Source organism: Phocoena sinus, chromosome 1 (genome assembly GCF_008692025.1).
Source record: "Phocoena sinus isolate mPhoSin1 chromosome 1, mPhoSin1.pri, whole genome shotgun sequence".
In the NCBI taxonomy this organism is placed as follows: domain Eukaryota; kingdom Metazoa; phylum Chordata; class Mammalia; order Artiodactyla; family Phocoenidae; genus Phocoena; species Phocoena sinus.
Window position 1 is genome coordinate 112,679,081 of NC_045763.1, and position 13,374 is coordinate 112,692,454.

At 56.9% G+C, this 13,374-nt stretch overlaps 1 protein-coding gene across 1 annotated transcript; it reads left to right on the top strand.

Moving 5' to 3' along the window:
- Positions 1-9,085: 9,085 nt before the first annotated feature.
- Positions 9,086-13,002, top strand: LOC116762058 (immunoglobulin superfamily DCC subclass member 3-like). The gene is made up of 7 exons (XM_032648769.1): positions 9,086-9,171; positions 9,598-9,735; positions 9,821-9,979; positions 10,582-10,826; positions 11,387-11,575; positions 11,686-11,793; positions 11,917-13,002. Exons 2-7 carry the CDS (start codon positions 9,686-9,688, stop codon positions 11,964-11,966), a joined length of 801 nt encoding a protein of 266 aa, XP_032504660.1. The 5' UTR covers positions 9,086-9,171; positions 9,598-9,685; the 3' UTR covers positions 11,967-13,002.
- The last annotated feature ends 372 nt before the right edge of the window (positions 13,003-13,374 follow it).

A 13,374-nucleotide genomic window follows, 5' to 3' on the forward strand; every position in this document is an offset into this window, starting at 1 on the left:
ACCACAGAAGTAATGGCTTCAGACAACACAGAGTTACTGTCTTAGGGCTCTGTAGTTGGACTTCAGACTTGGGTCCCACCAGGCTAAGAGCAAGGTGTTCCCAGGGCTGCGTTCCTACCTGGAGGCTCCAGGGGAGAGTCCATTCCTGCCTTTTCCAGTTTCTAGCGGTCACCCGCGTTCTTCGCCTCTCTGTTCTCTTCCTCTCCAAAATGTGCAACAGCAGCTTGGCTCCCTCTCCCATCACATCACTCTGACTTCTGCCAGCCTCTTCCACTTCTAAGGACCCTTGTGATTACATGCACCCACCTGGGTCATCCAGGATCATCTCCTTCTCTTAAAGTCAGGTGACTAGTCACCTTAATTTCATCTTCAACCTTAACTCCCCTTTGCCATGTAACCAAACAAACATATTCATAGGTTCAGGGATGAGGACATGTATCTCTTCAGTTAAGAGACATGGATCTCTTCATCTGCCTGCCACAGATGGGGAGACAGATGGCGATAGAGAAAGATGGAGGAAGAAAAAAGGGTATGAAAAGAGATACAGATCCTGGGTGAGAGGAAGGTTGTGGAGAGAGAGAGAAAAGAGACACCGTCCCAGGTGTGCTAGAGGAGTCCTCAGAAGGGTTTCATCTGCTAGGCGGACCTTCCCGGGAAGTTGTTCCAGGAGAGCCTGCGGCTGTTCGGGGTTGGGCCAATTTTTAATTGTCAGGGAGGGAGGAAAAGAGGGCAGCTCTCAGCAGTTCAATCCTACCAGCATTTCCTGAGCATCAAGGCTATTTGGGAGACTTCCCTGGTGGTCCAGTGGTTAAGACTCTGGGCTCCCACTGCAGGGGGTGCCGGTTCGATCCCTGGTCGGGGAACTAAGATCCCGCATGCCACACAGTGTGGCCAAAAAAAAAAAAAAAGGCTATTCGGAGCCATATTCCTGGGATAGCACCTCCCAACCTGGGGCTCAGGGGATGTAGGCAAATGTAAGTCTCCTTGGTTGGGGGTTGGGGGAAGCTTTCACCAAATTCTTAAAGGGTCCTGGGACCAATAAAGTTAACTCCTGTCTTGAGGGTTATAAAATGAAGTGCTTAGAATGTACGTGGCTGTAGCCACTTTGGAAAACAGCTTGACAGTTCCTCAAAGTGCAGTTACCATAGGACCCAGAAATTCCATTCCTAGGTAATGTACCTGAGAGAACTGAAAACACGTCTCCACACAAACTGTACATGGATATTCACAGCAGCATTATTCATAAGAGCCAAAAAGTGGAAACGACCCAAATGTCCATCATCTGGTGAATGGATAAACAAATGTGGTCCATAGCCATACAATGGAATGGTGTTCAGCCGTAAAAAGGAATGAAGTACTGATACATGTTCACTACGTGGATGAACCTTGAAAACATCATGCTAAGTGAAAGAAGCCAGACACAAAAGACCGTATGTAGTATGAGTCCACTTAGAAGAGGTGTCCAGGATAGGCAAAGACAGAAAATAGCAGAAAGTAGACTGGTTGCCTGGCAGGCGCAGGGGTGAAGGAGGGGCAGACGGGTAGTGAATGTTAACGGATACAGTGTTCCTTTTGGAGGTGATGAAAACGTTCTAAGATATCGATTGTGGTGATGGTTGTGCAACTCGGTAAATACCCTAAAGCCACTGAATTGTACAGATTAAATGGGTGAACTTTAAGGTATGTAAATTATCCCTCAAACTGTTCTTAAAAAGGAGGAGGAGGGGGCTTCCCTGGTGGCGTAGTGGTTGAGAGTCCATCTGCCGATGCAGGGGACACGGGTTCGTGCCCCGGTCCGGGAGGATCCCACGTGCCGCGGAGCAGCTGGGCCCGTGAGCCATGGCCGCTGAGCCTGCGCGTCCGGCTCTGCAGCGGGAGGGGCCGCGGCAGTGAGAGGCCCGCGTTCCGCAAAAAAAAAAAAAAAAAAAAAAAAAAAGGAGGAGGAGTGGCTCTTGGCCCTTAAAGTATCAATACAAAGAATTTCACCTGATCATCACAACCCTGAAAGGCGGGCTTGCCCTTCCTCCCATGTTACAGGGGGGCATGTCTCAGAGGTGAGGGATACCAGCCCAAGGCAAGATGGCTGGTTAATGACAGCGCTTGGACTTGAACCCAGGTCTTCTTTATTGGTCCTTCTTTGTCCTGTGGGCCACTCTGGAGTGTGCATTAGGAGGTGACAAGGTAAGTGCAGCAGATAAGGAGACATCTTCTTAGTAGGTGCTGGAGAGGGGTTTTGACAGGAGGAAAACCAGATAGTGGGGCAAGACTAAGCCCTGCAAATGCTCACCTGAGCCACACTCTATCCTAAGCCCTTGCCTCACTTAATCCTCCCAGTCGTGGGGAGAGGTTGTTTCTATCCCGTCCGCCCCCATTTTATCAATGAAGCCGGCTCAGAGAGGTAAAATTGCCTACAAAGGACACAGCTTGTAAGTGATTTGAACCACGTCTTCCTGACCTCGGGGCCTGTGATCCTTTCCCTCTCCAGGCTGCACCGATTCAGGAGGCCACTCCAGGGAAGGGGTGAGAACCTGCATTGGAGGCTTCGGGACAGAGAGATGCAGGGCTGGGTGAGGAAGGCCCAGTGGGGAGGCTGCAGGCTCTCTTCCCACAAGGCAATCTCATTTAGGGGTAGCCCAGGCTCAGTCACCCCCCAGGACTGCGGGTCTAGGAGGAGGGGCCTGAGCTGGGAGAGGCAGTGTCGGATGAGTCGATTCTGAATGCCTGTGCGGGAGGTGGGGAGCCAGAGAGGAGGCTGAACCTGCCAGGGAGAAGGCTGAGGATGGGGCTTTGTTCTGAAGAGATGAGGGGCACAGCCTAAGCTGGGCAAAGCCAAGGAGAAAGAGTGAGGGGAAGGGGACTCGGGGAGACTGGGTCAGGGGCCAGACTGGCTGGAGCTTCTGGGGGCAGAGGCCTGGATGCTTGTGTCCTTGTGTTCTGCCCCAACTAGATTCCCTACCCTTGCTTTTTCTCCTCATCCTTTCTCACAGACAACCCCCGCTCTCATCTTTCCAGAAACTTTGCTTTTGAGGGGGAGGCTGCAGTTTAGAGGAGGGAGGTCCTACAGAAATAGTTAGGTCTGACCGTCAGCACCTTCCTGAGTCCCAGGCTCCTCTGGTGGAAGGGCAGTCCCCCACTTTTCCCATGTTTAGATGGTCAGCCCGGCGAGGGGAGGAGCCCAGGTTTCTTTCTTCTTATCAGGATGGGGCAATGGAGGCTGGATCCCCACCTCCCCGGCCCGGAAGGCCCCACTCCATTGTCCCAACAAGAATAGAGAGGACAGCTTTGGAAAGTGACACTGTGAATGGTGAGGGGGCTGCTGGGGCCGTGACCAAACTAATAGGATGAGCTCCGTCACACTGGGCCCGGCTCAGCGCCTGGGATGGCGACTCCTCTAGGAGAGTGGGGCTCTGCGCCCCTCCCCGGGACCCCCAAATCAGACCCCAGGCTTCCCCATTCTGGCCCTGGATCTCCAGAGTTGGTCTTAGGGGAGCAGATGCCTCTCCCCACCCCCAGAACCTCATTCATCAGTGTTTGAGAGGGAGTGAGGGGTGGGTCTAAGGCTGGGAGAAGATTCTAGAGGCTGGGAAAGGGGCGGGCTCGACCCCCCAGCTTTGCCCTCCTCTCACCTGCCCGCAGCCCTCCTCTGTCACTGCCCCAGTTGTCTCAGTATCTGGGTCCTGGCCCTGAGAGGAGGGGGCAGTGGGGATGGGACGGGGAGGGGCTCGGCTCCGGGGGAGACGGAGCAGGGACAGCAGCCTCCGGCCTGGCCCCCTCAGACCCCAGGCTCCCCGCAGCAGGGCCAGAGCCCCAACACTGTGCCCCTGAGTGTGTGGGGTGGGAATGCCCGCAGCCCGGGGCCCCCAGGCTGAAGGCAGAAGGCCTGAGCTGCCTGGGGAGCAGCCGGGACTGAGGGGCCGGGCCTGTGGAGACACGGGGCCAGGGCTGCTGCTGCTCCGAGACTGGGGTGCGGGGGCGGGGCCTGAGGGCATTGGGCGTAGGCCAGGTGGGAGAGGTGAACAGAAGGATAAGGGGGAAGACACGGGGGCGGGAGAGTTGGGGGGCAAAGTGGGGGAGGACGGTGCGGGGCGCCGAGCTGATGAGAGCAGAGGCGCTGGAACCTTGTAGGCAAGCAGGGAGGACAGGTATGTATGTACCTGTGGGCAAGAGCTGTGTAGAGGCAGAGACTCGGGGAGCAGACTTTGGCTACAGTCCCTGGGCTTCACCAGGAAGGAAAGCGGGGGCTGTGCAGTCAGGAGGGGCTGTCGGGCAGAGGGTCTTGGAGAGGCAGGGGTCAAGAGGGCTCCCCGCAGGTGTCCCGAGAGTCCCGAGGCAGCCCGAGCCCTGGGCCTGTGGGCTCTGGCCCCTCCAAGGCTGCTGTCTGCCTCCGCCCTCCGCTGGGCAGGTCCCTGCTCAGCCTTGTAGGCTGAGTTACCATATCCACGCGTGTGCGTGTAGTCGGCGTCTAAGCACGTGGGTTCACAGCTCTGTTCGTGCATTTCTGGGCCCGGGACATTGGTGTCTGTTGCGTGTTTGCGACTTTGAGTGTGTAGGGACATCTCTGTGTGACCTGTGTCTGTATCCTCTGCGAGAGTGTCTGGGATGGAGACTGTCTGGGTTATGGGGTGGCCTGTGAGGTTGAGCTTTGCAGTCCAAGTGTGTGTCTGTGAGTATGTGAGTGTGCTCCTTCCCTCATTCAGCGGCTGGGGTCGCAGCGGTGGGAGGGGAGAGCCAGGAGTCCTGGGAAACTGACCCTGTGGGCAGACACGCAGATGGGCCGGCGGGGGAGAGAGGGGACGACCTCGTCGTCCCCCGGGGAGCACAATGCCCACGCCTGGGCCCCTGGCCTCGCCATTGTGCCCGCGCCGCCCCCCTCCCCGTTGCCAGGGCCCAGCTGAAAGAGGCCGTCGATCACGGCGGCCCTGCTCCTCAGACTGCGAGGCCCTCCTCCCCCTCCTCCCTTGCTGCCCCCAGGTCCCCCCAAACTAAAGTCCTGCCTCACCCCTCGCCCAGGCCGAGAGGGGCTCAAAACTGAGGGGAGGTGGTGGGCCCCAGGAGGCCGCCGCGTCCAGGCCTCGCTGGCTGTCCCCACGGGTCATGCTGCAGGCTCTGAGCTGGCCTTCTTGCGGGAGCCGGGGGATGTGGTGGCCACGCGGGAGCGCCCACTGGTGCTGCCGTGCCGGGTGGAGGGTGAGCCGCCCGTGTCCATTTCCTGGCAGCGGGATGGGCTGGCCCTGGCCAACGACAGCAGTGCCACCCTGTTGCCCGACGGCTCCCTGCATCTGGCCACCCCGCCCTCCCGCTGGAGCCTCCCCTCCCGCGCCCACGAGTACCACTGCGTGGCCCAGAACCGCTTTGGGCGCCTTGTGAGCCGGCGGGCCTGGGTGCAGCTGGCAAGTAAGTGACTGCGCTGCTCCTGTGTGGGCGGGGGGACGAGAATGTGCAGGGGCACCCGCGGGGCACAGAATTGCCCAGGATGGGCCTGGGCAGTGCCTACTTGGCTGTTAGACGCAGTGTGCACAGTGCCTAGGGCACCAGAAGAAAAAGTGAATATAATAATAATGTGTTGTTATTTTATAGTGCTGGATTATATTTGTCTTGATACCAGTGCAAATGTAAAACAGAATTTTAAATGTTGTAGAGGAAGGCAAAGTGCTTATGGCCCAAAGAAATCACAGACGTGAGACTGCAGGGGTGCAAGCGAGGCCGTCAGCAGGGAGTGGCAGCCGTGGGCACAGAAGGGGAGCTGGGGCTCTGGGACAGAGTTCCTGGCGGCAGAGCTGGGGGCCAGCTCTCTATGCTCAGGTGGTCCCTGTGCCCTAGGTCTGTCGCGCTTCCATCAACATCCAGAGTTCGTCGAGGTTGAGCTGGGTGGAGTCGCTTCCAGTGCCTGATCCGGGAGAGTGCTGGAGCCTTCCGTTTCCTGGGAGCACAACGGCACGACCTTGAGTACTGCCAGCCACCGGTGAGCAGCAGCGAGAAGTGGTGGGGTGGCAGGCTATGGGCCACTGCACAGCCACGGACCCCCGACTCCTGCATCCTCAGGGTGACGCTGCTGCCTCGTGGCATCCTCCACATCACCAGCGTGAGCCGGGCTGACGTGGGCACCTACCGCTGCATGGCACACAGTGTGGCCAATACCCGCCACAGCCAGGATGCCTGGCTGATCCTGAAGGGTAAGCAAGGACCAGGGGAATCAGAGTGGGCACTGGGCAGAGAGGAGGGTGTGGGAGCTGGCACCACTGGGAGTGGGTGTGGCTGATGTTGTATGTGGCACAAATAGTTTTGAGCGCCGACTACGTATGAGGACTGTGCTGGGTGTGGGAACATAGCAGTAAGCAGGCGGAACGGGCTGGGTCCATCGCTGGCTTCCCAGAGCTGGCAACTCAGTAGAGAGGGAGGTGCTATGGGAACCCAGGGCAGGGGCCTCTAACCCAGCCTTCGGCTGTGGGCAAGGGCTGCTCAGGGCCTCAAGAGAAAGCTATACCAAGCTGGCTGTTGAAGGGTGAGCAGAGAGAGGCAGTCCAAGGTCAGGAAGGTGGAGAGGGTGGCATTCCTGGCATTGCTTTGTGCAAAAGCACAAGGGTGAGAATAGCACAGTTCATGCAGACAGTTCCATGCTGCTGGACCACAGAATGGGCAGAATTCAGGGTAACAAAAAATTGATGTAGGAAAGGTAGGCGAGGCCCATCATGAAAAGGAGTTTGGACTTGATCCAGAGAGCAGTGGGAGCCCTTTATGGGTTGAGTGTGGGCTCCTGTGTCTCGGCTGGGAGTGAATGCCTGCGTGCGCTTGTGTTTGTAAGTGGTGGGCTTAGATGTACATATGCGTGTGTGTGTGTGCACATTTGCATGTTTCCTCCTTGGGTGAGGATGAAAATAGCTTTGTACCTGAGATGAAACACCCAGAACGACCCCAAATGCAGGCCATGTGGGGGTGGGAGAGCTTTGTGCCCAAAGTGAGGGTCACAGCAGAGCCCCTGAAGAGTTGGCACCTAACAGGAAACGGAGGCAAGACTGACGCCACAGCCTGAAGCTGAGATGCCACCGGGGATGTGAAGGAAAGGCGTGCCTGAATCATCCACTAGGGGGCCCCATAGTATAGATAACAAGTGAACCTTGGGCAAGCATCAAGGCAAAATTTCACCAAAGGGTGCTTAGTTTTTAAACTGAAGACTGAAAGGGGAAGAGGGGGATCTGTTGTGTCTCTGCTCTGGAGCTGACTTAGAAACTGAAAGCAAAGGGTGGGGATCAGGGGCTCCTCCCTGAGAGCAGAGGGAAGCCCGGGTGAAGTTCCTCTGGCTTCCCACTTCCTGTTCCCATCAACCATCCGGGGCAGGAGGGCAGGGCGGGATGCCAGGCTTCCATGATGATCAGTACTCCTGGCCAAATGCCGGGCTACGGGCAGGCACGGGTTCCCCATCCTGCTGCATGCAGAGGCGGGGAAATGAACGTCCAAGAGAGCTTCAGGCAGCTGAGAAGAAGCAGGTGCCTGCTGGGCGCAGAGGATCAACCAGTAGCTGAGGGTTCGTGGGTTGCCTATATATTAAATATCAGGAAAGGAGCTGAGGTCAGTGTAGACTCTTCCCCAGGGACAGGAGCTGGGTACCGAAGCCCCAGCCATTCACTCCTAAAACACTTCCCTGGGGCAGGCCTTACCCTGGGCAGGCGCCAGGGACACAGAATTTCCCAGGTTTTCGAGGAGCTCACAGCGGCAAGAGGGGTATGCTGTCAGCTGTCCAGTGCTTCCAAGATCCAGGTTTGTGTTCCGCCTCTGCCAGTCCCTCTGATGTTAAACAAGCTACTTAACCTCTCTGACACTTGCTTTCCTCATCTGTAAACTTGGAGAAATCACTGCCTTCACAGGCTTGTAGTGAGGATTAAAGGGGACAATGCATTTGGGGCTCACAGTATAATGCCTGGCACACGGAGAGGTTCAGCCAGGGATGTGTGAAGTGTCATCACATGGACCAGCTCTACATCACTGAACGGTCTGACCAGGTGGAACATGGTCTCCTTGGCCAAGGCCAGGACATTCCAAGACAGTCCACAGCCTGAACTAGAGCTTGTGGAAGGCAAACTGAGGAGTGCCTGGTATCGGTATGTGATGGTGGGATGAATGGATGAATGAACGGATACTCTTCTAGGCCTTGAGGCAGATTTGAAGATGTGGAAGACTTTATACCAGTCCTCGAGAAACTTTCCCTTTAGAGACAAAATTTTGTATGAGTTTTTTTTTTTTAATCGTGCGGCTTGGGGGATCCTAGTTCCCCAACCAGGGATCAAATCCAGGCCCCCTGCAGTGGAAGCGCAGAGTCCCAACCACTGGACCACCAGGGAATTCCCGAGGAGTTTTTTTTTCCTTTTTTAAAAAATATTTATTTATTTGGTTGCGCCAGGTCTCAGTTGCAGCAGGCGGGCTCATTTGCGGCTAGTGGGCTCCTTTAGTTGTGGCATGAGAACTCTTGGTTGCGGCATGCATGTGGGATCTAGTTCCCTGACCAGGGATCGAACCCGGGCCTCCGGCATTGGGAGTGCAGAGTCTTAACCACAGCGCCACCAGGGAAGTCCCCAGAGGAGTTCTTAATAAGGGACATTTATGAAAAGGTTAAAGATAGGTTGCAAAGCCTCATAAAATACAAAGTGGTAAAGCAAGAATCGGGGGTGTCTGGATAAAGGAAAACAAAGGCCTGTTTCCCCCGTTGTTCACAGCTATTTGTTCCCAGTGTGGGAATAGCGCCTGGCGTATGGCAGCCCCCCAGTGATGATTCGTTGAATAACCTAATAAAATTGGAGAGGGTGGCATAAAATGAAGACCCAAACAGCAGTGTATTTCAAAAAACATTTGCATCCCTTCTGAGCAGTTGAGACACGCTTTCTTCTCAGGGGGGCCTGGCTTTCTTTCTGAGGGAGGGGTCTCCTGCCAGTTTTGTGGGTGACTTAGGGAAGGGGACTAGGCCCCTGGGTATCCCCCCAGGGTACCCCCCTACCTGGCCAGTTCATGTTCTGACACTGCTGCAGGCCCTCCAGGGGCACCCTGTAGCGGGGCATGCTTATTACACCCTCTCCTCTTTCCGCCCCTCCAGTTTAACTTGGGGCCTGCTTAGCCCTGATACAGGCAGACCTCGGAAGTACTGCAGGTTCCGTGCCAGACCACAGCGAATATCACAATAAAGTGAGTCACATAAATGTTTTGGTTTCCCAGTTCATATAAAAATCATGTTTACACTATACCATATCCTATTAAATAGCACTATGTCTAGATAAACAATGTACATACCTCATTTAAAAAATAGTTGATTGCTGAAATTGCTAACCATCATCTGGTAACGCAGGATTGCCACAAACCTTCAATTTGTAAAACAAACCAAAAAGAACGCAGTATCTGCGAGGCGCAATCAAATGAGGTACACCTGTACTTACTGCCACAGGCCCTTGGGCAAGCGATTTTCTCTATCTGTAAACCAGGAGTAAAATAGCACCTGCTCTGGGGTCTGGTCACTGGAGGACTAGAAGGGTCCTCCGGGAGCACAAGTTTGTGCTGGGTGCAGGGGGAGAGTGCTGCTGCCTGATCCCTCGATTTGCTATTTCCACCTCACAGTGGGATCCCCACGGCTCCTGCAGGAGCCCGAGTTTCTGTCTGGACCTCAGAACCTGACACTCACGGTGCACCAAACGGCAGTGCTGGAATGCATCGCCACAGGCCACCCATGGCCACTGGTCTCCTGGAGCCACCTGGGTGTGAAGCTGCCCCGTCCCACCCCGCCTCCTGGAGCCCCCAGCACTTTGCGCTTTCGCAGCTCTGACCCCTCGTCTCCCTGTAGATGGCCAATCCATCGGCGTAGAGGGCATCCAAGTCCTGGGCACTGGGAACCTCATGATCTCCGATGTGTCGGTCCAGCACTCAGCCGTCTACGTCTGTGCGGCCAATCGGCCGGGAACCCGGGTCCGACGCACAGCACAGGGCGTCCTGCTCGTGCAGGGTGAGCCCCAAGGGCCGGCCAGGGAGGGTCCTGGGGCGCCCCATCCCCCCATGGGAACCTGAATGGGGAGAGGGGCAGGGGCAGGAGGAAGGTGAGAGGCCGGGCCTCATAGCGCCCTCCACCTGCCATTGCCTGCCCAGCTCCGCCCGAGTTTGTCCAGTGGCCACAATTCTTGTCCAGGCCTCCAGGCAGCAGCGCCATCTTCACCTGCATGGCCCAGGGCGTCCCCGAGCCCCAGCTGGCCTGGTTGAAGAATGGGAAGGGGCTGAGTCCTGGGGATAACATTTGGCTAACCCACAACAACAGGTACCTGAGGTACCCCCGTCCCGCCCCCTCCACCCTGCGTGACTGCCGATGTATCCTCACCTGCCCCAGGCGTCCAGCCCCACCTCCTCCTCACAACACTCTCTACCACCCACACAAACCCCCTGCATCCACCCCCACCCACGGGAGGCTCTGCCCTGCCTGCTCCATACAAGCAATGTCCACACAAGGTGGTGTGTCCTTTTGCTTCTGGGCAGGTCTGTGGGTCTCACCACCCAACCAGGGCAGGGGACTTGGCGGGAAGGAGCCCCCAGTGGCTACGTCTGTTTTTCCCTTAGCACACTGATGCTGGCGGGGATCTCAGCAGAGGACGAGGCCATCTACCAATGCGTGGCAGAGAACAGCGCGGGCTCCAACCAGGCCAGTACCCGCCTGGCTGTGACAGGGGACCCAGAGCCACCCCTTGCCCCCAGGGGTCTGCAGGCAATGGCTCTCTCCACCTTTGCCATTCGAGTGTTCTGGGAACCACCACCCTCCAATGGGGACATCACTGGCTATGTGCTGCACCTCCGGCCAGTTGGAGGTGGGTGTGGGTGGGTAGACGGGAATCCCTGACCCCAGCCCACTTCTCCCGACTGGGGGTGTCCCTGGGCAAGTTTCTCTCACTCTTAGTGACCCCCAGACCTGTCTGGACACTGGCCAGGCCTCTGGGCCTGTGGTCCTCTGGTACTTCCTTCTGCTCTTCAGTCCCTTTCTCATCCTGGCTCCCGACTTCAGCCCCCTTCCCTGCTCTCCTTGGAGACCTAGCTGAAGCTTTGTGCCCACTTTGTGGGGGTGGGGGATGTTTGTAGTGAGGGAGAGGGATGCTGGCTGCCAAGCTGCTCTGCTTTTCAGAACCAGCTGGCCCGGAGCTCCAAGAGGCCGTGGGCAAAGGCACCTTTGAGCATGTCTTCTCCAGCCTGGAGCCTGACACGGTCTACTCTATCCACCTGCGGGCCTACTCAGCAGAGGGTGCCAGCCAGGACCCTGCCTCCATCCACGCTTCCACCATGGGCAGCAGCGAGGGACACCCTCTCCAGGCTTGTAGAGCCCCTGGCCTCAGGCAGACAGGGCTGCCAAGCAGCTCATCTCATTTCTCTGCAGCCCCTGCTGCCGTTGGCTTCTCCACCAAAGTGCTCAACGCCACCTCTGTTCAGGCCTCCTGGGAGCTGCCATCCCAGCTGGGGCCCATCCAGGGCTTCAAACTCTTTCACTGCAAGCTGCCCGCTGCCCATTTTGAGGGGGCCCTGCTCCTGGCTAGCACTGTCAGTTCCTTCCTCTACACAGATCTGGGTGAGGCCCTGAACCTTCTTGTGGCCCCTCCTCAGTGTGGTCTTGCCCCAGGCACTGAGCTTCCTGGCCCAGCCAGGCCTGTTCCCTTCACAATCTCCTGCTTCTTGCAGAGCCAGCCGCCCTCTATGAGATCAAGCTTCAGACATTCAGTGGCAACGGGGATGGTAACAGCAGTGCGCATGTTGTCTCTTTGCGTGAAGTGCCCCTAGCCACCCCTGGTGAGTGGGGTCCCGTAGGAGGGTAGCAGGCCCGGGGTCAGAGCAGGCTCTTCCCATAGGACCTGTCAGTCTTCAGGGAGGAGGAGGGGCCTGAGCTTTGCCTCCATCCTGGTCCTCTGACAGATGGCACTGTGTCCAGAGTCCAAGGCTGGGTGCTCTTGCAGCCAGGATGAGAAGAGCTCGCTGCCTGGGGTTGTGGTGGGCATCCACATGGGCCTGGCTGCCCTCATCGTTTGCCTCCTCCTGGGCTGGAGACATAGGTAAGGGCCAGGATGGCTATATGTGGAAAACTGCTAGGAAGACAGTCTGCACTATGGTGGCACAGGCCCAAAGAGCAAGAAAGGGCTTTTATCCCTGACTAATCTGTCTTACAAATAAGGACACTGAGGCAGAGAGGGAGGGCCAGTTCTTCTCACAGCTGTGTGGCATCAGAGTGGGAGGAGGCCTGGTGGGCTGCAGGAAGTGGGGCAGAGAGCACTGGGGCTCCCGAGGCAGAGGGCAGGCAGGTGGCAGAAGTGGGCCAGAGCTAGATCCCTGCCATCCTTTGCACGAGGAAGGGGCCCAGCCTCTTCCCCTGTGGAGTATGGAACAGGATGAAAGGCTGGAACCGATGGATGCTAAGCCAGAGAGAAGCCCCAGACAGGTCAGGGTGCTGACCCTCCCTATCCGGGCAGCCTCTTCTGCAGACAGGGGTCCCAAGAGTGCTGGGCAGTGCCTCAGACTGCCTTGGACAGAGCTGGGGGCTGCAGAGGCCAGGCTCCGAGTGGAGGGAAGCCGGAGGAGAAGACTGAACTCATCACCCACGTGAGGGGGATTCAGGTGAGGGGGACTGGGAAGGAGAAAGTAGTGTGCTTTGAGGCTCTGGGGCCGAAGCCTGATCACCGCCTTCCCTCTCAGGTGACCGTGGAGCAGCCGCCCTTAGCCTAGGGCCCTCCAAGTTGGCTCCCTCCCAGGTGCCACTAACTCTGGCCCCACCAAAGAATCTACATCACCTTTCCCTGCCACCCCGGAGTCAAGAAAGAACCAAAGGTCCCTAAGCCCCCCTCCGGGGAGGGTCAGGTCTGACCATAGGGCGAGAGAAGAGGTTGTGATTTCTGTTTCTCCCTTCTCAAGAAATGGGGAAATCTGTGTCTTCCCCAACACACCAAATAACCTCAAACTAAACCATGTCAGGTGGGAGTACTCTCCAACCCATTAGTCCTCCCTCAAAACCCCATCGAATATATCTCTTGATTCAAATATGAACTACCCAGAGATATAGCTTTAAAGCACCGCCCCCCACCCCCACCAAGAAGGGGACTCAGGGCAAGGGGCTCTGTCAGCAACTCCATCTTCCAACCCGAACCCCCAGTCTGAAATCTGTTTGTCTCCTCATGCCTAAGCTGGAGTCTGACCAGGGACAGGCAACCTGCATTCCTGGTGGTCTAAACAGGCAGGTGGACAAAGGGGCTGCCAAGTTCCTTGCCCCCTTGTCCCAACATGAGAAGAGTTCTGAACATCTAAGCTCACACACGCTGCTTCTCTGAGCAACCAAATGCCCATCTCCCCCTTTCCAGAACCAAAGCATTGACCCCTTTTGGG